The following is a 27,903-nucleotide window of genomic DNA, read 5'->3' as shown; positions in this document are numbered from 1 at the left end:
ATTTCTACCGATAATATGGCATCAGAGCACTTGCTATTTTGTTTAATTGAACACTTATTATATAGACGTTTAAATAATTAAAGATTCACACAGTAGAACATCATGCTGACTGTAAGCTGGAATTCTTTAGCAATAAATTATTTAAAAATATAATGCTACCAGAACATATGGTATATCTGATGACTTTGGGTTTTTATAACACGGTCTATAGCTTTTCGACGTGACTACAACAATACTTTGTCATATAAGATGAACTACATAATAAGTTGTAAATGTTTTGCGCAAAGGCAGCAGACCAGCTGCGGTACACATCGGGGTTTTACGTATCAGCGTCTCTTACTGTAACGTTCGGATCCATTTTGTTTATAGAAACGTCTCCTTAAACTTCCTTTTAAAACGTCAAAAGATGAACTGTTTCATAAAGCGACACACTTTTCCAAAAGAATGGTTTGCTAATGGTTGTTTGATTTTGCTTTATACTGCGTATCCTTTTCGGGCAGTATGAATTAAAGCATATGTGCAATAACAAAGATTTTCGACAAAAAATGAACGTTGGCAGATTAATGCAAGCACAGATGTTTTAAAATCGTAAAGGATGTTTACGTTAAATGATTTCGTAAATCGTTACACAGTTTCAGTAACCTGAATACGGTTTTTTTCTCCTGACAAAATTATTTAAAGATGTTCGATTGAAAGAAGCATGGTTAATATTTAATAATTGGCGCCACACCGTTTCTTAATGTCAGATCTTTTTAAGTATCAGTTTCATTGGGTGTTACGTTTCTCTGGAACACTACATAGTCAGAACCTGATTTATACACGTGAACATTCCCGGTGACTTGAAGAAGGGTCTTCCGTAATTTGGCTATTGCTATTTGCTCCTAAAATATAAATGAAAATGTTGTTATTGCATACACACATCCATATATCAAACGTACTAGATAGTATTTCAGTATAATAAAGACAGACGTGCTCGATATAATTAAATTTCATTCAAAAGACAAATTGATGTACTATTAATAAGAAAAATGTTTCAAACACAACTTACGTTTGCCATTTGCATTCTTAACTTTGCGTTTTCTGACCGTAGATGGACTTCATTCTGTTCACTGTTCACATTCGACACTTTCGATATGGCTCTACCTCTATCTAAACATGGAATAAATGAGAAAATAATATCGGTGTATGAGACGTATGCATTGTTTGTTACCGTTCGATGGAAACGGTTTTAAGAAGTCATTAATGTACTTTCAATATACAATGAGTTTCGATTGGTCCTTACTAAAACAATCAATGACCTTTTATAGATATTGTTTCTTGATAGGTATGTATTGTGAAGGGCATGGTGTAATACTGAGAACAGACACATTGCCATTATGAAGTACCTGTCAGGCCAAGACATTTTCACTTAGTTTATAATCATTACAATTTATCTGAACACATATTGTGATATACAAACATTCAGACGGTTATCCATTGAGAAAGCGCAACTTATGTTCTCGAGCAAAACATGATAAGCATGGCCACAATTATAGTATTTTTTTAACCTTTTCATGATGTGATTGACTTGCAATTGGTACTCAAACACAATTGATGCTTTTTTAAGCATATACGATATCAAGTATCTTAACATATAACTATGAGTTTAAGATAGCTAAAGTATTGTGCTATATACGCTTTATTTCAGAGACAATGTGGAAGCAATTTGCAGTTACGTTTATTTCCGTTTAGATTTGACAGTTCAAATGAATATTAATAAAGAATCGAGCGGAACGAATTTACATGGTGTTATTTAGTTGACACTATGGGGATTTATTTAAATAATCATTTGCCATTGCATTGTCGAAAACGCAAGAAAGAATATAATCAGATCGAATAAGATGTAGGCACCATGACAAAAACATGTTATTCTTAAACCGCAGAAAAAGGCACTATATTTGTTTTGTTTCGATCTGTTGCCATTGTCATAACAGAAATATGTATTTTCGTTCATGCTTCTGCAATAAATTAAACGACGAAACTGTGATTAAGCAACAGCAATAAGAAATTCAAATGGCAACAGCTATAAAGATTGTTCTATCGACGACAATTCAACAAACCTGTTATCGCCGTCACCTGGCTATTCGAATCCTCGGATGCCAGTGTCGACATAACAAATGGGCCGTGTACTTGGTTTCTTGTTTGGATCTACAACATATCAAAACCATTCAGCAGCGTATACCACTGAGTTGTTGCTCAAAGTTTTATAAATAAGTAAGTTATTGACAATCATCTAAAAACAATTACTCATATTTATTCTTGGTAATGAGAAAGGGAGCTGGAATAAATATTACAAAACTAGATTTTCATATTTGAAATGAGTAAAATAGACATTAAGGCCTGGGCTAATATTCATTAACATCTGAGTGTGTAACTCATATTCAGAAATATTTACACCTCAACTTCCATTCCTTAAATGAACTGCCTTTCGGTAATTGCGTTTATCAATCGATGATTGTTCGGATATGTTCGGATCGCAATTCATCGCATAACAATATACATGAAAACTATTGATCTTGTTATTGTTTGTATTGCGTCAGACCGTCCCGTAAACTATAAATCAACATTTTAGAAAGTGTTAATTTATCATATTTTAAATGAATTGTTGCTATAAGTGTTTCAATTTTACGTTTTAAAGTTATTTCAAGTGGTTGATCTTTTCCCGCGTTATTGTGACGTCATTTGAAAACATGTTTCCGGTTATAGTCGAGGCGTTCTATTTACAGAATGAGCAAGAAAGGATTACTTAAAAGATTTTCTTAAATGAAATGAAGTATTTTTTAACAATTATGGATGAAATAATGAACTTCTGGTGTAAATATAAGTAATGAATTGCGGGTTAATGATATCAAACCCGCAACTCATTCCTTAAATAATATTTTTTAAATTAAACGAAACAATTTATATTTTTCTAGTTGATTGCGAATTGCATATAATAGTGAATCCTTTACTTTGTATAATATTCAGCGAATTTCATAAAAGTTACAAACTTAGGAATGCCATCTTTCGTGTTTTTGTATGAAGTTCAGATGCATAACATAAGTGAGTATGGGTACTAGTGGTAACCTACAGAAGAAACTACAGAAGACACAGTTGTGAAAATGGGCCTTTAAATTGCTTTTGAGTGAAAAGTGAATGTGATATAAGTATAAGTATATAAAGAACAAACAGTTTCCTCGGTTCCCGTTTTACGCAGCAAATTATTCAGGGAGACTTTGATTTACGAAGTAAATCATGAGCTTGAGTTGATGAACACCCATTGCAAATTGAATAAGATAATGCATCGGTATTAGCTTGAAAACATTTTATTTACTGTACAGACAACTGCTTAAATTAATATATGGATACATTTTTAAAATGCTGAATAGTAGTCAACATTCGCTCTCATGACAATGAAAGAAAACATGTTTGATTACATGAAAGTATTCGATAGTGGCTTACCTTAGGCAAAAATATGATACATTGACAGATTGTTGTACAAAACACAATCAGGCATGATTCTAGTGCAAATGTCAATGTCGTCTGCTCTATAGGCAAGACGTGCCCAAGAGGCACCCCAAAGATACAGACTATCACCACGTTGTATATACAGGCTCCGATGTATTTTGAATCGTTTAATGCCGCCACTTGTACACTCCGTGTCTCCCAGGCCAGAAAAACACCGAAGGCCAACAACAACCCTTTGTAAATATACACAGAGGCAAACCAATAGCCTTGACGTGCTTCATAACAGGAAAGGTACACCGAAGAAAAGATGACATTGTAATCGGAGATGTCCTATTAAACAAAAAATTGCTTATTAAGTCAATACTGAGTCAAAGTAAATAACGTACACTACAACAAACAGACAATCATCAGGCCGGTTGATCAGAGCGTTATTAAAGTTTCCAACAATCTGCAGTATTGCTCTAAGGCTTGAGACAACTGTTTACCCTGTACTTGTTATGCAATTTAAATGTATGAGCACATCATTAACTATTTTATCTTTAAATAATAATAACGATGCCGTTATTTAGGGTGCTATCTTCAACAGAGTTCGGAGCAATCTTCCCAATTTGTCATTATACCATTATAACGCAAATGTACGAACGCATACTGATCATGAGCAAAAACATTAATATATAGTCATAGACTGCCGAAATACGGCAAACTGTGGTCAAGTTTTGACTCCGTTGACATATTGTTTAATAATGTAACCAAGCAGTGAGGGGTGCAATGAAAAAAAAATCCATACCTTAGTTTGAACAACATGGCGTTTGTAAGTCAACGGATATGCAAGTGTCCACGGTATAAGAATGACACAGTCGATCAGAAGTAAAATCCCGACCATTCCAAACAAGTGAATATCTTTTATAACCTATAAAATATGAAAGGCATCATTCATTTGACGGTATATACATGGATTTAGAGAAAGAAACGTGAAGAAACATAAAATGGAGCATAAAGAATCAAATAATACAACGCTAACGGGCTGTAAGCGTATGTGGCCCCATTCCATTATATTGTTTTATTTGGGAGGACATCTTTTTTCCAAAGGCGAGTTAAAGCTAACAATGTTATGCTTCAGAAAGAGTAATTGATATTAAAAAAGTTTTCTTATTAGAATAACATTAATTGTCCTGTAAAATATAATGATGTTTATTTCTACAAGATATCTTAGATTTCTATTGCAGTAATTTGAAAATTCAGTAACGAACTCTCTTGTTATTATCATATCACGCGAGGGAATACCTCCGCTTATTTTCTAATTAATCACGCGAGGGAATACCTCCGCTTATTTTCTAATTAATTTTATTTCAAGATACGCAAGGATATTAAAATAGAGTCATAAGTACTGCCTTTTGATCCGGGAGGTTGTATTCGACTCGAGTGGATTCTGCAGATTCGGGTTTTACAAGACGCAGGCATGGTTAAACGACTTCAAAAAACACATTTTTCATCAGAAATGTCTTTTTTCATGACGCGCTATTTTGTGTCATGACGTCATTTTAACGTCGCACAACGACATTTTGAATGACGTAACGTGAGCAGAGTGGAATACGGCCGTATTGCACAGGAGATGAATACGGACTACCGTATTTTGCGAATTGTACTGCGTGTGGAGTTATGATGGGTATATAATTAAGTTTATTCTATTGCAGTATTTTGAAAATTCAATAACGAGAAATGAGCTTTTCTAGGTATCATCATATCACACGAGGGAATACCTCCGCTTATTTCCTAATTAATTTTAGCACTCAACCAGTTAGGACTAAGCTATCAAACAATACTCTTATCTTGAAACACAATAGTTGCCGAAGAAGAAAATATACACTGAAGCCTTTTTAGTTTATTAAAAACAAACCTTCTAAACCTGATTGAATAATAAGATTGCGTTGTTAAACACTGGAATGCAAAGGTTCTTACATGCTTGTCTTGCTTAACTAACCTTGGTCTTGCAATGGTAGTCACGAAATAGCACATACACACGGTAGGTCTTTGAGAACATTCCTCCAAACAGGATGGTGAAACCAACAGACATCATCCAAATTCGAGTCTAAACGCGAACACATTGCATAGAGTTACAACTTGTGAAGTACAGTACTTGAAAGTTAGTAGTAAATGAGGTATCATGCCATCTGACATTGCACTACCGAAAACTTAATTCATGTGTTTAGCCAGATTTTTGCAATGTAATAAACGATTATTAACATAAATAATAAGTGACTTAAATGAATTGTTTCTTATGCCTATGATTATTGTTTATACTTTAAATATAACGAAGCACAGTGCCATAGAATTAAAACATACATTGGAATAGCAGACTCCGGCAATACCTACCATGCAAACAGTTGTCCCTGACTGCTCATCAAAAGTATGTGTGTAGTCTAAAGCAGATAGTAAGACTTGCACATATAAAATCAAACAGCCACCCATTATCAAGTTGTTTATCATTGGACTCGACATCTTGATCCTTCTGCATAAAATTTACATATATAAAGGAAGAATATAACATAAAAAGAACATTTTTTGGTGAAAAGGGATATAAGAAATTACAGACAAAGCTGAAACCTTTTTCTGAGAGACCGATGAAGTTGTTCATAGGAGGATTGATTCACATTTATTTAATAAAGTGTGTTAGTACCAATCTTGATACAATAATCGGTCTTCATTCGGATTGTGAATCAAATGTTATATTTATCAAAAAACATTTTATTCAAACTCAAATTTTACTATACATGAATAAAACTTATGTTTGTATTAATTAATTTGGAATCTTTTGTTAATAATCAAAACATGCACGTACCTATTGTTTCTAAAATAAACGTTGAAGCTCAAAAAGGCAAATGTTATGCCAATGCCGATTACCGACAACACGACAATCATGCCAAAGGCTATTCCACTAGTTTGGACAAGAGATCGCTGATACTTGAAACTATCTCTAGGAATTCTGCCATCTGAAGAAAAACATGTTATACTTAAACTCAACTTAAATCATGATATACTTAAACTCAACTTAAATCATGATATACTTAAACTCAACGTAAGTCATGTTAACATCCAGTTATGAATAGGATTATGAATTTTGGGTTTCTCAAAAAGGACCATTGTACGTTAACACCGAAAAGGTCACGTTCGACTCTGTGTTAACGCTGCAATTCATGTTTAATCACGGTGATGGCTGCCGGTTAGAATTTATACTGTTTCAATGTATAAAAAGGTATCCTTCATTTAAATATTGTTTAACCGTTAATGTTAATACGCTGGCTCTGTTATTTTCATATATAGTTAGTTGTCACAACAATGTTATAAAGCAGCATGTCGTATCAGGGTTTACATATGTTTTATCAGGGATAACATGTGTTGTTTAAAGGTTACAGATGTTATATCCGGGTTAACATATGTGGTTATAGGCTATATATGATGTATCAGGGTAAACATATGTTGTTTAAAGGTTTACAGAGGTTGTATCAGGGTTTACATATGTTTTACATGTTTTTTTCAAGGTAAACAAAAGTTGTTTTAGAGTCAATATATGCTGTATCAGAGTTTACATGTGATGTATCGGAGATAATATTAGTTGTGTCAGGGTAAGCATATGCTTTATCAGGGTTCACATATGTCGAGTCAGGATAGGCATGTGTTGTATCGGGGTTAACATATGTTGTATCAGGGTTAACATATTTTTTATCAGGGTTTACAAATTTGTTGTTTCTGGGTTAACATATGTTAAATCGGGATTAAAATATGTTGTATCAAGGTTTACATATGTTGTATCAGGATTTACATATGCTATATCAAGGTTGACAGATGTTGTATCAAGATTTACAAATGTTGAATCATGATAAACATATGTTGTATCAGGGTTTATATATGTTATTATTATTTAGTAGTTGACACTGTCATTGGTCAGATTGGTCAGAGAATTTCCTCTAAAACTAAAGCTGAACATAGCCTTCTTTAAGGCATTGCTTCTTTTGTTTTTGTTTTAAAATGTTTAATACTCGATTTACTTTGTAAAGAATAACAAGTTTACATTCCACCTAAATATTAAACAATTCCCAATTTAAAAAGTTATTTTTATTTATTGCATCGAATAATGAGGAAAGTGTGTGGACGAGGTATATTTGTTTCTTTATACAAAGTAGAGAAGCAATGATTGAATTTTAAGATTATTTAAAAGTCATATTACTGCCATACTTTTGGAGATGACCCAGTATGTTTTTTTTGTGTTTTGAACGTTCAGCTTTCACACTTTGTTTAAGTAATTTATATGCATATGGGTACATTGAATTTCTGAATCGTCAATCTATTTGCTTGCTTTAGGACAATTTGTACAACTTTTTATAGCTTCCATAGCTGTAGAATAATGTGCATAAATGTGCATAAGTATTTATAACTAATTATTATTCTGATTTTCCCCGCATATATCTGCAATGAAAATGGGTCTACCACTCTTGCTCCGAACACCAGAACTATGTTATTTTAGTTATGTTTTAAGTTTCCGAATTTTACAGTTTTCTTCAAAGGTATTAAATTCTTTTTAAATGTTTTGCATATTTTGCCAAAAAACTGTGTGGACAAGTGGGATAAAAAATATGTTAAATTTACATTACTGCGAACATGTGGTCTTTAAATATCGTTTAAGATTATAAAGATACATAATGAACAGAAGCTGACTTTAATGGTCGCCTTGTCGAACTCCACACTCACTTACTTAGAAGGCTAAAAAATTGTTTATGGAAACACAGTACATGTTTGATATTTTCGTTAAATTGATATAGTTTTCCTTCCCGTTGGTGTTTTGCTTTGTTTTTATGATTGAGGCTTTGGCACCGGATGTAATCAAATGTAGAAGAGACTTATATAAAGAGTAAAAATATTTATTCTGATAGATTCATGAGGTCAACTGTTAAGTAGTTTGCTCTAAATCAAGTCATTTTTTATCTAATAAATTTCGGTAATTCAAAGTTCTAGCAATTCCTATGTTCAATACTTATGAAATAAATTTGCCTTAGCAGTTCCCGCTGCAGGATATCATCGTTGAAAATAAATTACAGCATATTAGACAATAGACATTTAAATCAGGGTTTAATTCTGTATTTTATGATATTTCTTTTAATATAATTTCCTTGGCAGACGCACTCGTAGAAACATTACATTTGTTGAATTTAAAAATTCTAATCTTCAGGTAGATAAAAACTACTTAATACCTGCCCACAAGCTTTCCACTGGTTTAAACCAAGTCAAAACTCCATTTTCTGGATTGTAACTAGCAACGTCTTCTGTGGTATCGTCTGCAAAACGTTAAATATACAATTACATTATCATTAGTAATTAAAATTACATTTTTATTTGGCAAGAGGGGCATGTAAGCCTACCCCGATATCAACTGAAGGGCGGAATATAATGTATTACTAAATCGCAACTCTACATGTTTCAGGATTTTGTTATGGTATAAAAGTTCATTATACAATAATATAATAATGTATTAACTCGACTCACTGAAGTTCTGCTGGATGTAGCTGATGCCAATTCGGTTACCTTGTTCATCAAACGATACAGGTCCCTTGGAACAGAATAAGAAAGGAACAATATTCCAGCAACTTACCATGTTTGTTTCGAGTGGATTAAAACAAATTTCAAAAAGAAAACAAAACTGGTGATATTTTTCCAGAATGTTGGCGCATGCAAATACAAACTGGCAAATAGTATGTTCTTCTATTAAGTATTTCTCGCCTTACGAAAGCGCTTTACAATTTCTTGAATAACTGCTTTAAAATGACAATACATGTTTGAAATTTGGTCATTTGCTTATCGTGAACAAGAACTATTTTTGAAAAGTGTTTAATGAAATAATTACCGACATTCCATGAAAGTGAACTTCTTTCATTCCTGATTTAATGGCTTCAAGAAATACATTGCTGTAATTGTAATCCGACAACGACAAACCAAGCGGAGATAAAAGCTTCTGTGAATGGTTCAATCCTGTAAATAATACATCAAAAACAATCTTAAAATAAACCTTTTTAATTAGGTAAACTGAACTCTATGATAAACAATAGTTGCACTGTAGCGTGCCAAGTTGGTAACCCTAACAGAAGTAAACGGTTTTCATGATGTGGTTAACGTGAGTCACGAGAGGACTTCATGTTCGCATTATATACCTGTGATGTTGAAATCTCTGAAAGCATTATTCCCTTAAAGTGTTCTCAGTTGCAGATGCAAAGCATCAATTTACGATAGTTAGTTTTTTTTAAGATATTGACATAGTAACTGAAATTGGTTTATCTTGTAACTATGCCATGCAATACTGTTGGCACCTTCTTTATTACAATATATTCTGCATTTAATCTAACAAATGTATTTATTTTACATTAAGGGAGCTATAGTATAAAGGTAAGAGACAATCCTATTGAATTGACCAATATGCAATCGAAGCAACACATTTTCCTAGATTTTAAGACCTTCAACATCATGCATAGTATATGTTGTTTTTTATAAAACCACATCAATTAGTTTCGCTGTTGAAATTGGCTGTACTTAACATTTTAGACTTATATTTAATAAATATGCTTCCATAGAGTTTTAGCCGAAATTTATAATCAGATGAATGTTCATATGTATTGATCCAAGTTTAATATCCTAATTAGTATTAGAAACAGTCTAATAACACTAATTGCATTAAAACTTTCAAACGTAAACTATGCGTTGCTTTGTGTGATTTTGCTACCTGCTAAGCGAGTTGATTGAACAATGAAAACGGTCAACAGAAATTCAGCTTTTTATATATTTGTATCAAAACCTGTTCAAAACATTAACCTTTGAAATCTATTTGACATTTAAATACAAAGGAGATTTCCATAAGCAGCCGAATGGATGTACTTGATATGTTATTGATTTTGCCAGATGAAACTATGAGTTTCAATTGCATCACATACCGATTTCAGACAACGAAATTAATGCCTCTTGCATTTTAGCAGGTTTTGAAATTGCGTTGTTGATGTTTTGATAAACAAAATAACAATCCGCACTCGCCTACTAAACTACATGATGACAAAGTTGTTCAAAAGAAATAAACTTATATTTTCTGATAATGAAACGGAAATTACAAGGACACGCCGAGTACGCAAAATTTTATTAAAAAGTATATTTTTAGGCATTATGTTAGACGCATAACAAACATTAAACGAGAGACAAAACACCTATTGTAGCTGTAATGGAATGAAATTCCCACACTCATCTCGCGTCAATACAAAAAAACCAAAACGATTTAACGGATGAAATACACGTTATAAATAATATTGAATTTGGTCACCGCCTACAAGGATAAAATATTTCCACTAATGTTAGACTATCAATTCAGAATAGGATTTTTGAAATTCTTCTACACTTTAATTATAGGAAGCTGACGCAGATAATGTATTGAGAATGCATACTATTATTATATTGCTATTGTATACATGGACATAACTTGGTAAGTGCCGAGACGGTGGCAGTTTTTTCAGCGATCGATACACCTTCAGGTTGGTCTTTCGTATATTACCGCTTTTAATGAATTTCACATTACACCAAGTTCTCATTTTCTTGACAAGCACGTTCTCCAGTGCACCACCAAGCAAATGCCATTTTTATTTTATTATCTTTATTACGTTTAGATAACTTTGGATATTCTGCAGGCACACTTCTCTGATAAGAGTTTTTGATCTGATTAGAATCATATCCTTAAATAACCTTTGTCGTAATTGTTTGGAGTACACTTAGGCAAATTGCGCTTTTACAAGCCTGCATAATGATTAAAGTTGATTCTTAACAAGCTGTTGATCACTCTCGTTATTTCTGTTACTGATTTGAAGCATCACCACACTTTAGTTTTACCCACATCATGTAAGTTTTAATATTTTCTGACAATAAGATACATAGAAATGTCTCCAGACAAACAAAATTAAGCACTCGACTTGAATTGATATTGACCCGAATCACAGATGAGACGAGCAGGTGTACCACTGCACTATTGTTATACACAATTCTCTCTATCGTATACATGGTAATAGTTCCGGAAGAACGTAAGGCGGACGGACAGTCGGACGGGCAGACCACGCAAAATATAAATATATCACCCGAAACCGTTAGTTGGGATAACGATCGCCTTCAAGGGCGCACAATATTGTGCCGTTCCATGACTCGAACAGGCAACGAGCATATTTGATGATCGGTTTTAACTGCGAAAGACACCAAACAGTTCAGAGCCGCGAAGTAATTCGAAATCATATTATCAAACTTTCACGGTCACATTTAAACACAGTTGGAATAGTTTTGGAACGTTATTTTTTGTAAAAAAAAAATGAGTATTTATAATTCCAACACTGGTACTTGTTCGGTATGAAATAATGCGTATAGTTGTATCGAACCGAGGCTGGTATGGCCAAAATTACAAAGTAAGAAAAGATTGACGCCATCTTATAAATCATTTTCAACAGACAAACTTTTTAAAAAACTTTTTTTCTCATAGAATGTTTTGATAATAACCTTTCGTCAATATTTCAAAGAAAACGAATTCATGAGCAAAACATGTGTTTGATAGTTGCTAAAATACACGAGTTGTATGCAATTACAAATTCTGCTGCTGAACATGTTTTTCTTTTGAATCTTGACCACAGTTGTTTTATCTTTGAGAGAATGTGTATGTAAAAAGTGCAAAAACTAAATGAGTTATTTGATGTGGTAAAATAAGTTAAGTTTTGAAAGTAGAATTGACTTGATTTTTTTGTGATATTGGAGCCATGAATATAAATCTTAAACACTCACCTAAAGCCAGTGACCAAACTGCGTCATAAATATAAGGAGTATAGGCTGTAAATTTCCATCCCAATTGGTCAGCCTTTTGTTGCATATCCTCATACACCTGTTTTGCAGGCTGGAATAAAAAGATTTGCAATGAAATTGCATGACACGACACTGAAAGCCAGTGTAAACAATGCCTCTTTAAAAGGAGAGTAAAAGGTCAATGCGCTTCAATAGATATACCAGAAACTTTTGAGCACCTATTAAATTGATTTCAGTAAAATAAGATAACTAGTACACTCTTATTTTGGAATTATTAAAAACACTTCTGACTGCCGTTCAAACCAATGAAATTAACGCTAAACAAAATTATGCTTCGTTCGTGCATTTTTATGGCACATTTTAATGATTTTAATATGCAAATCGTGATTGTGGCGTCAAAATGCTTCTCAGAGATGCACAAGTTCAATGGTGTTACAAAAGTTACTATAATATATAATTAATTTAAAATTTCATTTTTAGTTACTTATTTGAAGTCTCTTTCAAATGATTCCGAAATAGTAAGGGCTCACCTGGCATCATGATAAGTGAACATCGAATACCTTAATAGACATTGTCGCAAGCATTACCTAATTTAATACTGTATGACGTTGAAAAGGGAAAACACTTTTAAGATAATATTGGAAACTATGGAAATTAGGTCTTCACAATTTCCGTAGAGATATGATTTATGTGTAAATCACCATGAAACCAATTTATCATTTGTCTTTTTCAGACTCTTAAATGGGTTGTTTTTTTAAATGTCACGCGATTGTTTCCATTTCGAGTGTTACAACGGTAATTGAATGTATTTTAAAATGTTACCTTACTATGCCGTATACATGTTAAATGTATTTGTTCCGTTACGTGGCAAGTTTTTTTTATGAAAAACCGACATACTAAAAGCTTACGTATCGATTAACCAAGGCCGTTTCACAGAGCTTCATACCGATTCCTTTTAATTTCTGGTTTTCCGTAACAGTTTGTCTTATATTTATATCACTATTCACTGTTAACCAATATGTACATGACGTGTTCCATAGCCCATAGCTAGTATACACTCTTAGTTTGGTCATGTTTGTTTGCATATTCATAATTCCTGAGCAGGTACTCTATAACACGGATTGCACAGGCATCAACGTAACGTTGATGAGAAATGTACGTAAAATATACAAACGTTTCCACTTATTATGATGTCCTGGGACTGACTCATCTCGTGGAAGTCGAGCGTAAAATGGCCCCCGGAAGCCTTTATAAGCTGTTCCCGTGTGCAATCGAGGCCACTCATGTTGGCTTTTGTGATCCACATGGGGTATAACAATGGTCCCGAGAGTATCCAGACGTGGCTACTGCCGTACAGGTCCATTTTGTACGCCTGGTGATTATAGACTAAACTATTGTATGTTGAAATTATAACATACCCATGTCAAAAAAAACAGATCTACTAAAAATATTTGGAGGCCAAGCTGAAGGTACAAAATTTTATCAAGATAAAAATTTATTTATGTTTGTTTATTTTTATTGCATGGTAATTTGAATATTAGTTAACTAGCCTGTAAGAAAATCTCTCTCACCATCCACGTCTGAATTCAAGACTATAACACATATGTATTATAATTACCTCACAGAAAATGGCCGGTGCAAGACTACTACGAAAGGCTGCAACTATGATGCGGACGTCGAATTGCTGTGTCACGTATGCATGGAACAAAAGAACATTAATAATTATGTATATACACTGTATATTTGTATCGATTAACATGTTTTTAATCCCACATTAATTACGTATGTTGGCAATGCATTGATATTGGTTTCTATGTTTGTATAATGTCAACATTTAACTTAATACCAACTCCATTTTGAATAAATCGGTATAATTGAAGCATTGAGCGATGTTGATGTACTGAGAATTGAATAAATAATGGAAGGCTACAACCTTAAACGTTGCAAGTATGTTCTTCACATTGCTGGAGTCCGTTAGAACTGCAGCTGTGACCAATACCATGTTGTTAGTGGTGTTTTGGACAAGGTTGTGGAATGCGTTTAGTTGCTGGAAACAAAAGAAAAGAAAGTGATTTTATGTACCTATAATACTGATAGATAAATACCAAATGACACCATCAATGACCAATATTAGGTGAACAATAAATATTTAAATAAAAATCTGCCCAGATAGTTTGTATCGTTAGGCAATTAAGTCATGGTTCATTGCAGACAAAACTCCACACATTTTTATTGATTTATTGCCGTACACAAATCACGTGATCATGATCAAAATCACGTGTCGTCATTCAATTTGAATATGTTTTTCTATCAGTATTCTAAACCATCGTTATTTAATGGCACTTTGACAACATATTGCCCAAAACTAAGCGTTAAGAACTAGTTTTTAGAAACAAATATATCACTGATATTCAGCTATGTTCGATAAGATGGGTGGCAGATATTACGATTTATTCACCGCTTTAATTGAAACATAGCGCATAGAGAGCCCTTTGTTTTAGTTAAAATGGTGAAGAAAATTAAAAATTAAGAGTTGTCTTTGTTTGAAGTCTTCATTCGAAACAAGGTCTTCCAACGTAATTGATCACGGAGGATACACACACTTATGCCAGGTTCCTGGAAATTAACATGCTACTAGTTGCATGAGTAACATCGGGTTATGTTATACATCTAAAATAAGACCGGTTTTTACCAGTCATTCTTCACATGCTATTTTTAGCGACTCGAAAGTATTTCTTACAACCCTGATAACACAACGTACTAGCATGATACGGTATTAGAAAACGCCGATATCGTGAAAATGATTTTTTTTAATATGGCGTGCTGTAATTTCACTGTTAGATATGGAGAGGGAAATTGATAGGCATGTAATACGAAAGACCGGTGGTAACATTTCAAATTTAATATTGCATGATTTCTTTTTCATAAATTCACGATTTCAACTTCAAGAATTCACGATTTCACGATTTTAACTTCTCTATTTCATGATTTTAACTTCACGAAATCACGATTACACGATTCAACTGAACAAATTCATGATTTCATGAGTTCAACTTCATGAGTTCACGATTTCACGACTTCATGATTTCAACTTCACTATTTCACAAATTCACGATTTCTACTTCCCGAATTCACGAGTTCAACTTCACGATTTCACTATTTCAACTTCACGAATTCGCGAATTCACGATCTCAACTTCACGAATTCGCAAATTCACGAATTCATGAATCATAATCTGTGAAATCGTGAACTCGTGAATTCATGAAGTGGAAATCATGCATTCATGAAGTTGAAGTCGTGTAATCGTGAATTCGTGAAGTTGAAATCGTGAATTCGTGAAATTGAAATCGTGAACTTGTGAAGTTGAAATCGTGAATTCGTGAAGTTGAAATCGTGAAATTGTGAATTCATGAAGTTGAAATCGTGAATTCGTGAAGTTGAATTCGTGAATTCGTGAAGTTGAATTCGTGAATTTGTGAAAAGGAAATCATGAAATATTGAATTTGAAAAGTTACCACCGGTCTTTCGTAATGTAATGAAAAAGATTATTATTTTGATGCAAATCTGTATAAACTGTACACATGGTACGGCATCAACAAGTCAAGTTTAAAAGATAATACAGGAGCGCTATTGTGTGAGTGAACATTTTAGATCATCAGGTTTGCGGGTATCGAAACTGTTTTTACTTTATTATCACGGACAGCATTTAACAAATAGCATTAGCACGGCCTCTAAACGCCAGCTCCACCACTTTACGGTGGTGCAAAGAAAAAGAGCTGTCGACACTTCCGTGATGGAGCTGTGCCTTATGTTTACATGAACAAACGTGAGTATGATTTTTATTTTATTTGATAATTTCATTTAACGGACATATTTCGAAAATCGGGGAATGTGGTACCGTGTAAGAACACTTCTACTGTAGGCTGGTTACTATTTCGTTTCAATATTGTGCAAGCTGTGGTGTCAGGAGCTTTTCTCCCGAATCGGACTTGTGCATATTTTGAGATCTGATTGCATAGCAAGTACATTTCGGTGCTTACACACCCCGTAAGAACATTCTCACGCATGCAAACATAACTGTTATGTATAGTACCTATGCCGGAACACAACAAAACTGATAAGCACTTCTTTAAAAAAAATGCACATATTTATAAAAGTGGTGGCGCTGTTGCCCTAGTGGTGGCGCTATCGAGTATGTTTTGCGCTTGAAGTAATATAAAAAGTAAACGCTTTTGGAATGAATACAAAAGATGCTATGTTTATCATTCATTGAACATTATGCTGGTTATGCATACAACTTGTGGAAACAAAACTCTACGCGAACTACCTTAACCTTACTGAAAACTATTTCGAAAACAAATGGCTAGGGGCTGTTAATTTTACCATATAACTATAAGTCTCTATCATGTGGGTCCGGTTATGAGAGAGGTATTCTTGCATATCGGACGTGTGTTTCCGGTCATTTGAACAATGCTGGAAAAACGCATCTTACACCACCATGTAAGATGAGTTATGCGCAACAACGCGCTACTTCTTATTTCTTTTATTGTATGGTTTATGAAAAGTACATTATTTTATTTCAATAAAGCGCAATCAATTATATAAATATGCAATTAATTAAAATAGATAATGAATAATCGTAAAAACGCGATTTAAATAGTTACTATTTGACATCAATAGTGATTTAAAATTACTGCGCTTTATGACGTCAGTAAACAACGTTGCACGCGCTTTTTGGTAAAATGTACAAAAGTGCGTTTTCTACCTCAATTCTTCCACAAATTGATAATTTTAGATATGCAAGAAAAAATATCAATCATGTTTTTCCGGTCCGGATCGAAAAATCCGTCCTTCGGTCACGCTGCGTGCCCGGTAACTCGGCAAACCTCGTTACCGGCTTACGCGCGTGCACTCGGGTCGGATTTTTCTATCCGTACCGGACACACATGATAGATACTTATAGTAATATGGTAAAAATAACAGCACCTAGCCGTTTGTTTTCGAAATAGTTTTCAGTAAGGTTAAGGTAGTTCGCGTAGAGTTTTGTTTCCGCAAGTAGTATGCATAACCAGCATATTGTTCAATGAATGATAAACATAGCAACTGTTGTATTCATTCCAAAAGCGTTTACTTTTTATATTTCTTCAAGCGCAAAACATACTCGATAGCGCCACCACTAGGGCAACAGCGCCACCACTTTTATAAATATGTGCATTTTTCCTTTTTAAGAAGAGCTTATCAGTTTTGTTGTGTTCCGGCATAGGTACTATACATAACAGTTATGTTTGCATGCGTGAGAATGTTCTTACGGGGTGTGTAAGCACCGAAATGTACTTGCTATGCAATCAGTTCTCAAAATATGCACAAGTCCGATTCGGGAGAAAAGCTCCTGACACCACAGTTTGCACAATATTCAAACGAAATAGTATCCGGCCTTTAGTAGAAATGTTCTTACACGGTACCACATTCCCCGATTTTCGAAATATGTCCGTTAAATGAAATTATCAAATAAAATAAAAATCATACTCACGTTTGTTCATGTAAACATAAGGCACAGCTCCACCACGGAAGTGTCGACAGCTCTTTTTCTTTGCACCACCGTAAAGTGGTGGAGCTGGCGTTTAGAGGCCGTGATTAGGTATAAGTGAATAACGTTATATTTATCTGTATACTGGTAATAGAACGATTATGCCCATTTTCCTTTTTATATTTTTATATAAAACTTGCCCCTAACGGTTATAAATTCGAACATTTAGTAAAATCATTGAAGATTTAGTTTATTGTTTTACCCATCCCCTGAAATAGGAAATATTTTTTTAAATTCCTGCTGTTAGAGTCTTTTCTGGTTCTAAAAATAATGTGAAAAATAAAAGTCAATTTACTCGGCGTGGGAGGGGGGGGGGGGGGGGCAGCGGGCTGGTATAAATTACATGAATCTTTTGACATAAATTTTCTTAGAATCTATATACCATTATTTAAATATTTGCGTTAAATTTCGTGTCAGAAGCTTGCACGCTCTTTACACTTTAACCGACACCCGAACAATGTCATTTTATTGATATGCCTATGCAGTTCAACCAGGTAATTCATTTTCACTTAAATGACAAGTTTTGACATTTATTTTAATTTAAAAAGATGTTTGGTTTAGCAGCCTGAAAATCACTTTTTGTTTTGAATAACCAGATATTAGTCGAACATAATCACCGCCATGACATTTAAGTATAGGTTATAGTTCACGTTTTACAAATTAATGAAAAGGGATAGATCATATAAATTTAAAAATTAAACAAAAGGGTGAGGTAATACAAGAGAAAAGGTTTGAGTGTTGGAACTCAAATGACTAGATCATTATTAGTTAACTGTGACAAAACACAAATAACCTAAATTATTATTTTGAAGGTAAAGCCGAGATATTGTTGAAGCCTTGGGGTTATAGTCGTCCAGGTTGTTGTGCAAAAACGTAAAGCATGGCCATTACTTATAAAACCGTGTACGTTTTTTGAAACAGTCAACTTTAAAATATTTTTCTGTGTTATACCCGGGAATCTAAACTTAATACTGAAGCAATTTATAGTTTTTAGTATTAAAAAATATACAACATGAATTTCAGAGAAGTCAGCGTATCTGGTCTGTCATTTTGAACTAAAGAAAAAATCGTGCACGCAGTTCATTAAAACACTAGGAGAAGTAATATAAGCTAAGATGATAATAAAATAAATCTCATGCAGTGTATAAAGTATACATTTAGTATCTATGTAATAGTTCGTTTATTACAATTGAAATAAACTTGTTTAAAGGAGTAATGAAAGTAATTGGCCGAGTAATTGCTACTGCGCCTTTCACAAGAAAAAATGAGATTATAAATGAGAGCTTTTGTGCGCGCGTAGAATTTCAATCAAGAGATTTGCGGGTAACGTAACTGGTGTGTGCAGTGTGTGCAAGATAGAGTTGTTATTTATCTGCGCAGCAGTAATAGAAAGGTTACGCCCATTCTTATTGTAACTTTTCACCCACAATCCACAAACGTTGTACAATATCAGTTGCAAAAACAAATTGAACATTTAACATATATGTTATATGTTGTTTCCGGTTTAATATAACCATCACATATTTTGTTCAATCAAACATTGACTTCTTTTGGATTGGTCAAAAATCAAGTCATTCCGCATGTAAATGTAAAAACACATGTGGAGATAATAAATACTTTTCTGGCAATAATTCCGCGATTCATACAGCGATTGGCTGAACGTATCTTAGTAATTTGAACGAAGTTGACCGTTATGACTTTATGTTTGGTTTAACACTTGCTGTTAATAAGAAGTATGTCAACCAGTAGACATGGCAACCAGTCATTTCTTTAGCTGTACACATGAACAATTACTCTGGTCAACACAGAGAGTGGGTCTCAAAGCTTTCATATTAATTGTATGCATTTTAAATTGTTTACAAAATGTTATGTTTTTATTTAAAAAAAATATTGAATTGTCACAGACCTTCACTATTACACATTATCGGACAAATAACCAATCCAGGTTTACACAGTATACAATTACTTGAAATATCCGAAGTAATTGTTTTACACATGATATATTTACTTAAAATACCCAATGCAATGGTTTGTATCATTTCGAAGTCAACATTAATTTGGTTTTCCAAAGTTATCTTGTGACTTTAGTAAATCTTGCCATTGGTTTAATATCTATGAATTATGTTATTCGTAGCAGGATTATTAGGAATAATGTCAATTGTCAAGGTATACAACTAATACAACATTTTTTCAAGCAATTCTGTTATAGAATTAAAAATATGCAGTGGACTCATTTATTTGTTGTGTTTGAAAAAGATGATTAACGATTTGTTGGGCTGATGACACTACATCAGTGCAGCTGCTAGTTTCAGTATTAGAACCCTGTTCAGTGTTTTGAAAATGCGTATTCTTCGCAGCATTGAAATATTTAAAACAATGTGTGTATTGTGTGTACAGGTTGTGATCAGTATGAATTATTTCAAGAGAAACGAATAAGTGAAACTTGCTGTAAATATGGACAAATCCGAGCGCATTACTGCAAGAGCCCATCGAAAGCGATACCTCTTTTTTTAATGCAATGTTTTCGTTTACAAAAACACACTATTAACAAGATATGGAGTACTATTGTGGTGTGTTCGAATTACATTTGATCTTTACATATAGAACAAGAAATCATGAAGTTGATGTACACTTCATTGGCGGTTAGTAGGAACGTTCTATATGATTCAAACTAAACAGAAGACGATTTAAAATTTAAAATAACTACTTCAGGAAAACAATGTTTTCATGATTTGCATTCCGAAACTATGGCAACGTTGTGCACTTACCGAAACAGACCTCTCATCCTCAGTGCCGATTGTCCCAACCCGAGACCAACCAAAATACTTCATCATCTTCAACGCAGCTTGATTTAATAAAGCCGTAATTGGGTTCACGGTAAACAAGCTTGGAAACAGATCCTTGTCAACAGTTGAAGCTGTTTGCGCCACATAAGAAATCTGGAATATTTCATTCGTTTTAGAAATTACTCTAGAAAAATAAAATGCAAGGAATAATGAAATCTTTGTCTTGGAAATACATGTGGAAATTTGAAACAATGTTGTCTGAAGTTTCTTGAACAACGGTTTACGGTGATTTATGTAATACAAGAATTATTATGTTTTAACAAAATATCATCACGAACATTCTAATGTGATGTATTATCCATGTGATTCCTATAAGAGTTTATAGCATATTGGTAATTTTTAAGGTATCCGATCCATAAATGAGCTAATTATCTGCTTAAATTTATGTAAATCATTCATATAAGACTGCTGACATAAGATCATATATGACATATTTACGTTTAAAATGTTATGTTTTATGGCGAAAAGCGTTACTAACGCCTTAGGAAATATGATTTTTTGGGGGATAAAAAATTTAAATATGGACATCTGCGATCTGATCTTTAGTCAGCATTTTAATACCACTGGTTCCCAGACATTAACGCATAAACTGACTGATTCTGAGACAAAAGAAATAAAATAAAAAAAAAAATTGTCAAAACGGTCAATCTGTGAGAGTGCAGCTTTAATCTGTTGATTGCTTAGAAATAATCAAAACGACCAAAAATACGTTTTATATCCAGAAATTACAGATACAGGTACAGGTACATTTGGTGTTGTTTTTTTATTTCATCGGAAAAAAGTATATTTTGAAATCTTCAAAAACAAATAAAAGCTTCTCTGTAACATCATTTGAGGTAAAGTCAATTGGTATCCATTTCCTGCACATAAAACCTTTTCAGGTTCCCTGCCAATGTAACCTGGGGTCACAGTGTATCCCAAAATTCATATATATGTATATTAGACACATTAAGAGGATATTGTTTTGAATAAATCAAAGTGGCTTCATACTTCCATAACGTTGTAAAATGGTGCAATCTGGCCGGTGACAGTCAGCTCGTCCGATAACGAAGGCCCCATGATGGCGACTTTGGGTGGCCCTTCTTCTATAAGGTTTATCATTTGTTTGGCGGCCAACCCAGCCTTTCCCTGAAGTAAGTGATACCGATACGTCAATGGAAGTATGTGATCAATGTACATTTAACATGGTTATGGCGATTAAACATTTATTAAAGTAGTTCAAAAGCATTAAAATAAGAGAAACAGGGTTCGAATTTAGACTCGCATACTCGCAAAATGCGAGCGACATTTGCAAATTGCGAGTGACTTTTATTCAAGCTCGCAAAATTCTGCGAGTTGCTTTTTCTAGACCACAAAATGTTAAAATGAGAGTGGAATAAACATGAATTCCGCTACATAGTCGAGTGTAAACAACCTATAAGTGGCATGTTTACACTACCAGTATAAAGAAGACAGTACGGAGACCCGAGTCACGCTCTAGTAAGTTTTCAAAAAAAGAACAAATACGGAAAAGGCCGAGATTTATCTCAAATCTTTCCGGGATGCTCCGAGGCATGCATAATACAAAGTGAATACAAATGACGTAATCACCTAGCTCAATCATTGGCTAAATTTAGCGCTTCCGCGCACTATATGAAAACCCCATCAACCTTTGAATATATTTCCGCCCAACTGTCAAAGTGAATAGACTTCGTCGATCGATATATTTCATGGTCCAAAGCATACACGCTACATTTACTGTTACTTTTATTTATTTGAAATTTATAATGTTATTGTGTTTAATACTTATAGACTTAATTAAATCTGTAGCGTGCTTGCGTAATGGGTATTACCCGATGGCGAGGGTAAATATACAAAGTGAACAATGTCAAATTATTGGACAGCTTTGTTATCAAAAAGCGGCCAGCATCTGATGAGTCTTTCAGTACCCCCCAAAAAGAATAAGCCATCAACAAGTTCTAGTAGCCGAGTTACTCAAGATTGATACTTTTTAATATTCATAATATGTCTTAAGTGTAAATTTCTACTTTAATTAGACAATATTATAAGGGGATAAAGCAAATAATAAAATTGCAAGTTGATTTTTCATTTTGCGAGTTGCCTCAAAAAGCACTCGCGAAATTTTGCGAGTGCTCCTCAAAGTTAAATTCGAACCCTGAGAAAGAAAAAAATATTTATTTAGTTTAATCTTAAAAATGTATTTTTTGTGCCGAGAAAAACAGCTTTATTTGACGCCAAGCGTATTTCGCCTCCTTTTAGCACGCTTCTCTTGTAGAACGCATGACGTAGTTATAACAGCGGATTGGTAATGCAAATAAGGTCGCAGACCGCCCCGGTAGCTCAGTGGTAGAGCGTTCGCTTTGCGGGGCCATAACGATGCTTCTTGAAATCTTCTCGATTCTAATAGCGAATATTCTGTATGAAAGCCGCAATGGTACCAAATGACAACCCTGTGGCGCGTCAGCGTAGCCACAGCCATTTGTACATACCTTTATCATATCGATACACCGTCGACATTTAACCCCGCTCCCAGTGTAATCTGCCGCAATAGAAAGTGAATTTACGTCGTTTGCTTGACGGCCACGGAACCATTGCGACCACCGTGAGACATATTTGCCCTAAATTTAGGGTCGTAAGGGCTCAGTATTCTGAGTCGATGAATAGGTGAACCCCTCCCATAAACATAGTGTTCTCGAAGAGCCCGTTTTCTAATTTTGAAAATCGAGCCCAAATCCATGCATAATCATTTTATATTGTTTAACTATATCTCGTTCAGATGTTTTCCATATACAAACATTAAAATATACAAAACATTTAAAAACTTAAAACTTTTTTTACCTCAGTGTCCGCAACGTCGAGAAAAAAGTCGTAGTCCGGTAGAATGTCTGAGTTGTTCCTGACCGCCTCGATGACACTTTCCATTATCACCGGAAAGAAGTTTGTGTAATCTTTATACCAGTGGTTCGTTTGTTCTAGCAAAACACCCACGTGAAGTGGGGTCAGAGCTTTCTCCGCATTTTCAGATGCGCCAGGTATTCCGAACGATGTTAGAAACAAAAATATTCTTAAGAAACACATATTTCGTTGGCACTGCTTAGTTGTTGTTGTTGTTGCTGTTGCTGTTGATGTTTTGCTGTTTCGCTAGTCAGATAAAAAGTAATCATTTTAAGAAAGAGTCTTTACGAAATATCATCGTTTCAAAAGATCACTCGCACCGCGTCCTTATCTGTCTCCCGCTATATTACTACTACCGGATCAGCTAGAATTGCTTCTCTTTATAGGCTTGCGATTTTCTTTAGGGGAGTGGACTAATGCCAGTAATGGAGTTTTCTTGCATTGAAATCCCTTCGGGCAACGCGCAATCCTTTGGGCTGCTGGGATTAATTGTGTTTCCATGAGCATGTAACAGATTAATTTGTATTGTTGTAACAATAATTAGTTATAACTTTGCACTATAAATATTGAAACTTGTATTCAATTTCTCAACATATCTAAGCTACTTTAAAATATGAACACGAGTGTTTGAAGTTACATCGATAATAATGAATGATAATAAATAATGAAGACAGACAGTTAAACACTATATTACTTTTATTATCTACCTGTTTTCATGAAGCATATGACAAAAATGATACTCGGCCGTGGTATACCAGCGGGATGACTAGTGTCCGAATGGTTTGAATGCTCGACATGTGATATAGTTTGTTGAGTATTATCATTACCATGCACAGTTTTTCAGAGCTATGTTTATCACGTGTTGTTGTTTTTTTTGCAATATAGAAATGTGTTCACCGCCTAAAAAGGTAGCGAAACGCGATTTGTTGTATAATTAGATTTATTGTAGGGCGTCAATATATACGACCAACAGGAACTGAATTCTTGAGAACATTCGTTTTGACTATAATTATCGAACTTAAAGGTTGTAAGTCATGGTTGCCGACGTTTTTTTTACGTAAATTCAAGAAATTGTAGAAAACATCAACACTCATAATAAAAAAAGCAAAATGGCCTGTCCAAATAGTTATTTCTTTTTTCATTATTTTTTAAGATTATATATCAATAACACACAAAACCGTCATGTATTTCATCGTAAAATGTTTTGTATATTAATAAAAAATACATCTCCAATTATGGTTACGAAGCACAGTTACTCTTTTCAAACATTTGCGGTCTTCAAGTGTGTGCCCAGTCTTGGTAATATGCAAATGCGTAAGAGCCTTATCCTTTACAAAGCGCTTAATATATTCATTGTTTTTATTCTCCAATGCTTTTAGAATACCTTTTCTGTTGAAACATAAAACACAAATTACCTATACTCAGACATTCAGAGCAACAAACACAATTCAGCAAAGCAGAATCCCATTATCAAGGTTGATGATTGTGTACATACACACTGGATAAACAGCCATACTGATTTCTAGAGAAATGTTGATGACAATGCCCGACTTAGAAACCAAGAAATGTCATTCGCACGGTTTAAGAAATAATCAGCATGTAGCGGAAATGAAAAGACCTGGAAAATACTGATTTTTTAAAGAATTAATTCATTACAGAATGTGCGTCAAAGCTGGCTGTATCTACTGTTAATATTCCGCAGAACACGGCGAAACTCCATTGAATAAGATCAAAATACGGGTTGCTTTTTATTAGTCTGAAAATTATGGTGTGTTTTTTTTTCGTATATGCACTAAACGAATCGTGGGTTAAAATAATCAGAGATGTTAAAGAGAACGTGCGAGTCCCAAGATATGTTTTTACTTCGTAACTGATTCTTACAAATGCGCCTAGTGTCATCACCGTTAATGCAAAAGTGATTACAATAGAGCTGTAGGAATTCAATTTGATGCGTACGAAATCTTTAATTTTAATCACCGTTGCAACTTCTATCATTATTCAAATCAATGCACCAAGCATTTCTTCACGAATAAGTCCTAATATAGTTTGCTATGTTTTTGTAAGAGTGAGGTTTTCCTTGCAGTCGTTTAATGTCAAGCGTAAACATCAGGCGATGTAACGATCATCATGATTAGGAAGCATATAATATGGTGCAGACAGCCAGCCAGTCGGAAGTCCGTTAGAGCCATCGCATGTGAATGTGTAGATCTGAAATGCGTGCTCGAAAGTAAGAAGATGAAAACGCGAAATCACGAACTATAATGAAAACGCGACAGAACAATGATAATAATGCGTCAGTACAATAACGGAATCGCAATAATACAACAGAACTAGGGTGATGATGCGAAATACTATTGCGAAATACATTCACATTCGTACTGTCGCCATCGCAATGCGGTTTCGTTATCGTATTACCGTACTGCTTAAAAAATCAAAGCGCAAGGCGCTGAAAGACTATCAGCGGGCAAATATGTGAGAGTTGCAAAAAAAATTAACTATGCCGGGAATGGGTGAAGGGCACGTAAATAAAAGTGAAAAATGTGCCGAGGGCCATGAGCGCTTGTGTCCACACTGGGCGAGGAAACAAACATATCTATATCTATTTTATGGCGTCTTGTGTCATTTTGTTTATGAAAATTTCACTTTAATCGTCGTAATACCCCTTCTGCATGAATTAAATGTTACAATGCACGCCCCTTTCAATCGTTTCTAAAGGTTTTTCGTTGCTTTGATTAGATATCATACGATAGTGAAAGACAATACATCATATATATCATTTCCTTTTACAAATATATGAACATACGTCTACGTTTTGTTTAAGGAAAATCATTTTTTTACAAACAACTTCAGCAATAATTCCATTCAAAATGCACAGCGTATCACTTCAGTCGACGTATCCCCATGTATTTAAAGTTACAATGCATGCCCCTTTCAGTCGCTTCTAAAGTGTTTTCGGTGCTTTGATTAGATATCATACGATAGGAAAGTTTTATGAACATAAACGTTTTAAATGTTTATGGAAAATGGTTTTATTTATTTTTACGAGCAACTTAAAAAGGGAAATAATTCCAATCAAAATGCAGAGCGGTCGTTGGGTCAGATGGGTCGTTTTCCCACGATGAGGACAAACATGTGGCCAGTTAATGTATGTAGAAACTATTTTTAGAAAATCTGTCAGTTTATATGGTTGAAACTATTTTTAGATTATCGGAAATTGTCTGTTCTAACTGGGACCAATAATACAAATCCCAGGTTCTAAGAATGGGAATATGATAGTGCTTTTTCAAGTTTTATTGATAAATAAATGTTATTTTTGTGTTACGTAAATATCTGTGTAGAAATAATACTAGTGCTGTTATGAAAGCTTCCCACGCTTTAGATGTTTACAGGTTAAATCCGAACTACTTTGCTTCATCAAACGTATGCATGACTCACTGTCGTATCAGGGCATGTGTGTTAGAATAAATTGAAAGCTTTATGTCCAAAACTATAGCAAGATTACACCGGAACGAAGCTATTACGCAAAAAAATGAAAACATTTTATTAGAAAAGTATACGCCTAAAAATCATAGAATGTGTAGTATTTTGTAATTGTATAGCAGGCGAATCATAGTATTTGAAGCATTAGCAACGCGAAACCTGAGATACAACTATTTTGACTTTCAGACAGTCAATTTTGTTTCTTATCTGATAAAAGTAATATTAAAAATACACCATTACAAATAAGCGTGCTTCAGGGTCACACCAGGTTATAATAACAAACCCTGCAGGCGATTAGACACTTGCGGACGGTAATAATTTCTAGAACATCTTGAGCTAAACTCAGAGTGAATATCAGTATGTTACCTTCCTACCAGAGCCTCCATTTTTTGACCCATTATGATGATAAATATAACGATCTAAAAATAGTTATATCCTGCTAAAAATAAAACGCCGGGATACAGAAATACAGCGCGGGAATAGCCGAACAAGCAAAAACTCATACTCGGACTGCAACACAACCAATATATTATGATTTCGTCGTCATTCTGCTAAACATAGAGCGCATTGAGACAAAAAATGGGTTAAAACGACATGATTTGAAGTAGTTCTTTGGAGTTTGCGGTCTTAATACTACCTCCCCTATAAAATGTATATCTTGACATGACGAACTTAATTGTAAGGGATGAAACTTTTCATTTCTGTGCATGTTGTAACTGTGCGTGCATGTACATATATATATATATATAT

At 34.1% G+C, this 27,903-nt stretch overlaps 1 protein-coding gene across 1 annotated transcript; it reads right to left on the bottom strand.

The window, feature by feature from the left end:
* Window positions 1–752: 752 nt before the first annotated feature.
* On the bottom strand, window positions 753–23,714 carry LOC128230917 (gamma-aminobutyric acid type B receptor subunit 2-like). Its single transcript, XM_052943343.1, has 18 exons — window positions 23,617–23,714; window positions 21,769–21,906; window positions 20,701–20,871; window positions 14,279–14,392; window positions 13,964–14,029; window positions 13,520–13,717; window positions 12,328–12,436; window positions 9,383–9,507; window positions 9,025–9,088; window positions 8,733–8,816; window positions 6,326–6,476; window positions 5,860–5,995; window positions 5,468–5,575; window positions 4,274–4,396; window positions 3,481–3,816; window positions 2,100–2,187; window positions 1,049–1,149; window positions 753–881 (listed from the first exon to the last, which is right to left on the bottom strand). Exons 1-18 carry the CDS (start codon window positions 23,698–23,700, stop codon window positions 753–755), a joined length of 2,325 nt encoding a protein of 774 aa, XP_052799303.1. The 5' UTR covers window positions 23,701–23,714.
* Between the last annotated feature and the right edge of the window lie 4,189 nt (window positions 23,715–27,903).

Source organism: Mya arenaria, chromosome 4 (assembly GCF_026914265.1).
Source record: "Mya arenaria isolate MELC-2E11 chromosome 4, ASM2691426v1".
Taxonomy (NCBI): Eukaryota; Metazoa; Mollusca; class Bivalvia; order Myida; family Myidae; genus Mya; species Mya arenaria.
The sequence above is the reverse complement of the archived record's forward strand: the minus strand, read 5'-3'. Positions and strand labels throughout refer to the sequence as shown.